The 6,869-nt window shown below is 40.2% G+C and overlaps 1 protein-coding gene across 1 annotated transcript in view; it reads right to left on the reverse strand.

Moving 5' to 3' along the window:
* col15a1b (collagen, type XV, alpha 1b) overlaps window positions 1–3,712 on the reverse strand; it is a 37,006-nt gene extending 33,294 nt beyond the window's left edge. Inside the window, exons 1-2 of the mRNA XM_055032707.1 lie at window positions 3,626–3,712; window positions 3,291–3,355 (exon numbers count right to left, since the gene is read on the reverse strand). Of these exons, the coding sequence (XP_054888682.1) occupies window positions 3,291–3,355; window positions 3,626–3,636 (76 nt within the window). The 5' untranslated portion in view covers window positions 3,637–3,712. The remainder of the gene's footprint in view (window positions 1–3,290; window positions 3,356–3,625) is intronic.
* Window positions 3,713–6,869: the final 3,157 nt, after the last annotated feature.

The raw sequence follows: 6,869 nt of genomic DNA on the forward strand, positions 1-6,869 counted from the left end.
GGATTTTTTTATTTTTTCCCCCCTTACTGTACAGGGGCCAAAACAGATGCCTGCTGGGTTCACCTTAGAATCAGTCGCATCGGCTAAACACGAAATCCATTCAGAGCAACTCAACCAACTGTAAATAGAAAGTGAAGGTGCCCACATCCAGACAAAAGGGTTTCCTCTCTGTTCTCTTAAGACGGGGATCAAGAGTGAAGCCGGACGCGTCAAAAACCCAAATATTGAAATTCCGCCCTCGGCCCACATCACGGGACAAGCTCCAGAAGGAACGCACGAATCGGAGGAGGATGTGGACGCGCAAAAGGACGTCTCCTGGTTGTTTCATGAAAAACTGAAAAAAAAAAAAATGAAACGTGCTCCCATTTTGAAGCATTCACTGCAAAGACACTGATTTGACCAAATCATTTTGGTCCACTTTCAAGTGCAAACATCTCAGTAGACTTGAAAAGAGACAAAACTAACTCACAACAAAGTGATCAGCAAGATAAATTAGCTTTGCTTTAAGTAACTAATTCCTTAATGTTGATGAAAAAGTGCTGGTTCAATTGGCGAGTTGTTTCACTTAAAACATGAGAAAATTGTCTCGCTATCAGTGAAATAATCCGTCAAGCAACTAGTAGATTTTTTAAAATCAATATTAAGGAATTACTGGCTCACAATAAGCTCTTATATCTTGCTGAAAAGTTCCCTACGAGTTAATTTTGCCTTATTTCAAGTGTATCGAGATGTTTGCGCTAGAAATTAGAGCACAAAAACTTGGATTTTGTGTTTTTGCCGTGTTCTTTTGTCCATGGTAGGATGATACCACACACATTCCCTCCACAAGAACTGGATGCACAAGTTTTAATTTTGTACAAAATGAAGTTTTTGTGGTAGGTCAAAATTAGAACTTCCAACTCATACTAATAAAGTCAAATAAAAGCTCAGTAAATCTTCCTCAGCAGGTTTTAACCCAAGGAAATGTTTGTTATTGTCATGAGGAAACATTTGGCATAATTCTGGCTGGATTTCTACTTTGTCAGATGATCAAAGTAAATTCAAACATGTTGGTTTTCACTAAACTTCTAAGAGTGGTTCAACAAATTTGAGGTTGCGGATTTTCAGAAATGTTTCAACGTGGCATTGTGGGTAAATTATCTAAACTGACGACCGTTTTCTCGCCCAGTCATGAAACATTCGTCCAGCAGTCACTAGGCTTACCCATGTGGGCAGCTGCACATGATCGACAGATAAAGCGAGGGAACTTGGAAGTTTTCGAAAAGCCCTGAGCTCATGTCTGCCCAGAACACATGTGGTGGATAAATGTCAAGTACTAAAGCAGGATTGTCTTTTAATCTGAAAAGATTCGGCTGCTCTCTAAGTCGGCCTGTCACAAAAACAAATTTTACTGGACGATAAGTTGTCCCAGAAGTTATTGTGATAAACGGTGACGCCGTTGTTTCGGGATCCAGCAACACAACAGCAGAGGCAAAAACATTTTGTCGAAGATGAATAAACTTTCAATTCTAATGAACATCCAACACCGGAACTGGAAGACATTTTAAAAATCCAAAATGAATAAACAGAACAATGCATGAAATGAATCATGAAGTCTTTGTAAACAAAGTTATCCTTCAAATAAAGGATCTGAAACACCATACTGAAGAATTTTACCATCCATGCAGATGAAAATGACTGAGCTCATTTTAATGTACCAGGTGATTCATTGATTTATTGTTTATTGTAAAAGGCCTGTTTCTACATACGGAGGCTGGATTAGATGACCGAGGATCGAGGCTGGATGTCCATCATTAACATCGAGAAAAACCTTCTTCATTCAGCAATCGAAAGGCAACGTTAGTCATGAGGAAATCAACAAATGTTTCTTAATTGTTGGTGGGGAAAACCAAACCGTTTGCCATAAAAGTTCATTGATGCGAGGATGATTGTTTGCAAACCCATTAGTTTGTATTTAGCACCAAAAGTGTTTGGACAATCTTCAGAAACAAAGTTATGGCAAGCATAAGTTGCATTTTCAATACACGTCTTCTGCACATTGATGCGCCGTCTCGCTGGTTCTGAAAATCCGAGGTGGAGAACCGGACCCCCTGTGTGATGTGGAACCTGTAGCGTTTCCTGATGCCGTGTTCATTGTGATTTGAAGTGATCTAACAGGCTGCCAGAAACCCAAAGAGAAAGGTTTACTGTTGTGCTCAGCAGCCATGCGAGCTACTTTTGTTTTCGTCAATCTTTCAGTTGCAAACACTGGATTACGATGTGTTTGCGTCGCGATACGGTGAATCGTTTGTGTCACTTTGAGGCTCGGTTTGAAGTGACACAAACAGCAGCGCAGTAAAAAGGGGGTAACTCCGAACGAGCCAAACACTTCACCTCCCACCCTGGTGTGGTGTTTGCCTCGTCTGCCACTTCCAGCTACCCCACGGCACACACACACACACTCACACACACGCACACGCACACACATGCACACGCACACACACACACACATGCACACAAATGAGACAAAGGGGATTAGAGGAAACCAGGCCAATGGCCAAACAAACAAACTATCACTCTCCTGCGGATCTGTAGAAGAGGAGCAACACGGTAGGGGGTCACTGAATGATAGCTCAACATACACAGTCATACCACTGACATCGTTATGGAAGTGTGAGAAGATTGTTACTCTAGTTCAAGAATCCTGGTACCTTACCTCTGTCAATTTAACAAACCGCCCCCCAAAAAACCTGAACTTTAACAATCAGTGTGATCACCTGGACGCAGATTTTCTGCTGATTTCAGTGGGATTCTTGCTTACACAGCCTTTGAAAGACACACTTGATGGAGATTAAAAGTAACTTTTTTTTTACCAGCAAGTCATAGTAAAATATGTTAGTTAGCAATGAGAATCGAGCTAACAAGCTAGTGAAGATTTCCATGGGTTCTTGGAAAAGAAATTTAAGGTAAATTTTAATTTTAATCGCAGTGCAATTCTTTGCTGTACAAGCTTTTTATTTGTGTTTTATGCTTATTCATTCAATTACACTTTGAGAGGAACATGTCACAAGTCAAAACAAATAAAAGTTTTGAATGAAAAGGAGTAATTTGATTAAAATAACACAAATCTTACATTTTCTACTTGTTCTCCAAACGTCAGCTGCCACAATCAGCCTAATAACCTGTGAGCCATGCTTCTCGCACATTTGTTAAAGCTGAGATGCTTTCAAAACGGAGAGTGTTTCCTCCATTTGCTGACATACAGCAAAGATCATCAGCATAAGGAGTAACATTTCGCTAGGGAAACTCACCCCCCATGAGCTGCTGGGCTGCAACCATCCTGCACAGCAGGGCGAGAAGAAGGGCAGGAGGCCACCTGTGGAGATGCAGCAGACACACACCGTGAGGGTCGGGGTCAGACTTCAAGGAACATTCAAAACGCCAAAACCAAACAAAAAGTCTGTATTCTTAATTTGAAGTAGCTTTTCGTGGACTGCGATTGAAACCAACGCGCACAAATTAAAAAAAACGCCAATAATCCCAAGTGGGTTCTGAAGTGCAGTTGCCATACAAAAACTTTCTTAAAGCCGTTAAAGTGAAGAACGTCACACGCCTCACAATGAAACAAAGGACGCCGTCTTCTTACCCTTGACACATTTTGCAGAGGGAAACACAAAAACGCTGCTTTGGCAGGCAATTCCAGCTACATGTGTGTGATGAAAGTGCGGCAAACTCTGAGCTCCCTCTGTCCTCCCTCACTGTGCAGACCTGAAGTCACACTGCGATTCTCTCCCTCCCTCTCTCTCTCTCCTCCTCTTTTTCTCTCTCTCTGCACAAAGACTCTCTCAGTTTGGAGCCAAGTGACTCCCAGGATCCACGAACTAGGGAAATCTGACTCTTAAAAAAAAAATCCCCCCCATGTTTCTTCAGGACGCTCAGTAGACCCTTTCTCCTAACCTTCTGCTTTAGGTCATTTTATGGCCGTTTGAGATCATATCATGTCATTAAAACTTATTTCTGTAGGTTTTTTTGTTATCTTTACTTGTTTAAAAATCCGTTGGCTTAGGCTAGGAACAGTTTGGTAAATCCTGAAGTCCTAAAGTCAAAAATGAAAGTGTTGAAGTAAATTAGGGTCGACCGTGGTGTTTGGGTCAGGGTTAGGGTCATATGTATTCAACCGCCATGTAGTTATTGATCATCCATGAGCACAGGGAAAACAATGACATGTTGTTTCAAAAGGGCTCGCTCTATCTTTACTTTGATGAAACATCTGGACCAAGACAAACTCAGTAATTTGTGCAAACAGTGTTTTATAGACGTCTAAAGGGGATGGTTCATAAGGATCTAACCTAATGCATCTTTGCATTGTTTTTTTTTTTTTGTTTGTTTGTTTTTTTATGTCAATGTGGATTAGTTGGTCCCGGAGGCTAAAGCTATCTGCTAATCTGTCCGGTACCAAGACCAAAATGGTCTTCTGCAATTTTGAAGCAATTTTAAAATCCCACCCTGATTTATGGTAACACTATTTTGTTAACATATTGAAACATTCCTTCATTTGCATTGCATGTCTATTGACACAGAAGACACAAAACTTAACGGATCATGTTAAACATATAAATATACATAAAACAATATTGCAGTGGTTTAGGTAAAGGGGATTTTTATTTTTTTATTTTTGCAGTGTCATACTTTGTGTGAAAATGTTTTGTATGTTCACCTTTCTATCCACGTTTCCCACAGACTCATCATTTATTGCTTATTACGGATTAACCACATTTCTCCACTTTTGACAGCCAGCGGCTGCAGCTGTTCAGTGCAAATGTAAGTGTTCAAATACACTGCTATGATATTTTTTACCTCGGAGATGAAGTCTACTTTGTTCTCAGACTAGTCATGAGCCTCAGCCTCCGGGACCAAACAATCTCGGCTAAACGAAGAGACTTAAAAAAAAAATATCTCAACCCGTTTCCTCGTTTCTATGAGTCGTGCAACGATTCCCCATTTAAAAACAGGTAAACTGGAAAACGTGAAGCTTGCGCAGTCAAAGTAACTATTAGCTAACGTTGCTGTAACATTTTATGAAAGACAAATTGAAAACTAACACGGTTTATTCCTCGTGCTCTCATGATTTACGTAATTTTAAAAAAGAAAGTGCCAGTTTTTTTGGATCAGTAGTTTTGTATTTGTTTTCCACCAACTCTTCTTGACGTTTTCAGATTAGAATCACTATATATGTAACCAAAACATAAATTTAAGCTGGATTACAGTACCTCTCATGTGTACTTCACTGCACAGGATATTCAAATGTTTAAATGTTCCCAATCATTTCCTAATCAGCTCTATCTGTTTCATACTGTACTGAAAGGTTACTTGTTTGCATGCATGATTTTTTTTTTAAGCTGAAAACTGAATCAATGGAGGGTTTAAATCTAAGAAAGTTGAGTTGGGTTCCATTGTCCGGAAATCTGGAAAACAAGTATCTTCAGTCCCTACACAAAACGTCGCCAACCAGGAAGTTTGATTAGGTGAGTGCAGCACCTGTATAAATTATATCCTAAGTCTTTCGCAAAAAACAAGGTCAGTGGGGAATCGGAGAAATGATCTGTCTTGGTTCACGCCTCACTATTAGAAGGATGCTGGAATGATAAAGGCTCAGAATAAGAGAGGATCCCACCGCCCTCCTTTCTCCCTGCAGCTCTTTCTGAGGCGAAGCTTTCTTTTGCCGATCCTCCTCTGCTTTCCCTCCTCGGCTGCATCTGAGCTCAGAGGTCGGCCGATACACCGAGAATTACTTGAAGGTTTTACTCAGAGGTCAACGGAGGATGTGGGAGAACGACAAGGAGTCGTGTTAGACACATCGAGTGCACATCGTTGTTTGCAACCTTCTCCTTAGCTTGGAGAAACAGCTAAAAGTAGCACATCATCCAAGTTTATTTTGGGATTTTTTTTGTGTGTGTGTTGACCATTTTCTGCAAAACCCATCGTCTCATGAAGTTTACCTTCGCAAGACGATTCGCTGTTTTATGGTTGTATTAACCGGATGAGTTGCTGTTCACCTTCTTGACAATTTCCACAAACACGACAAAAACCTACTAGACTACTAATACAATCCATCTCACTTCTTAATTTGATTTTCCTCAACAATCTGATTGATCAAAATTCTATCTGAGCTGTAATTATTCTTTATTTGAGTAAAACCCACTTGCATACTTTACAATCATTGACGTGAACAATTTTATTTGGACTCCATAAAGAAAACTCCTAAACGGATTAAAACTGAACATTGGGAGTATCGTTAGCCGGTCAGGATTTGGGCCCAGGTCTCTCATACATGCGAACACACGCAAGTTGAATTTCTAATTTAAATCCGAGGAAAAGATTTGAGGCCTGGCGGATCCTGATGCCGGAATACAATCACTCATATTCTGAAGCAAACAAACAAGCGTTGGTGTTTTTACTTTCTTTGGATTTGAGAAAGAAAGCAGGCAAAACCATCAAAGGAGACGGATAAAGAATCCCACAAGATATTTAGACGTTTATCTTCACAGTAACTCGCCAAAGCGTTCACACCCATTTTATGCTGCATTCAATTTTACATTTTACATTAAGAAATGAGCAGAGTGTTTTATGTGGTCCTCATTCTAGTCATGAAATAAAACAGAGTATGTTTTATGCTGTGCAAGGAAAAATGGTTTTATGTGATTTTAATAAAATTGCCATTACACTTTTCCTTTCTGCACTTCTACTTTTTGTGGTTGAAGTCACAAAAACACGCAGGAATGCTCGGGTTCACGAAACCTTTTTCCATCCTCAAGCCAGCGTTCAGAGACGCCGTCGTTTCATGGGACATAAACTCCGTTTTTAGTTCAAGACTCTCGCGCCTTTTCTGG

Source organism: Poeciliopsis prolifica, unplaced genomic scaffold (assembly GCF_027474105.1).
Source record: "Poeciliopsis prolifica strain line A6 unplaced genomic scaffold, Auburn_PproV2 SCAFFOLD008, whole genome shotgun sequence".
Lineage (NCBI taxonomy): Eukaryota > Metazoa > Chordata > Actinopteri > Cyprinodontiformes > Poeciliidae > Poeciliopsis > Poeciliopsis prolifica.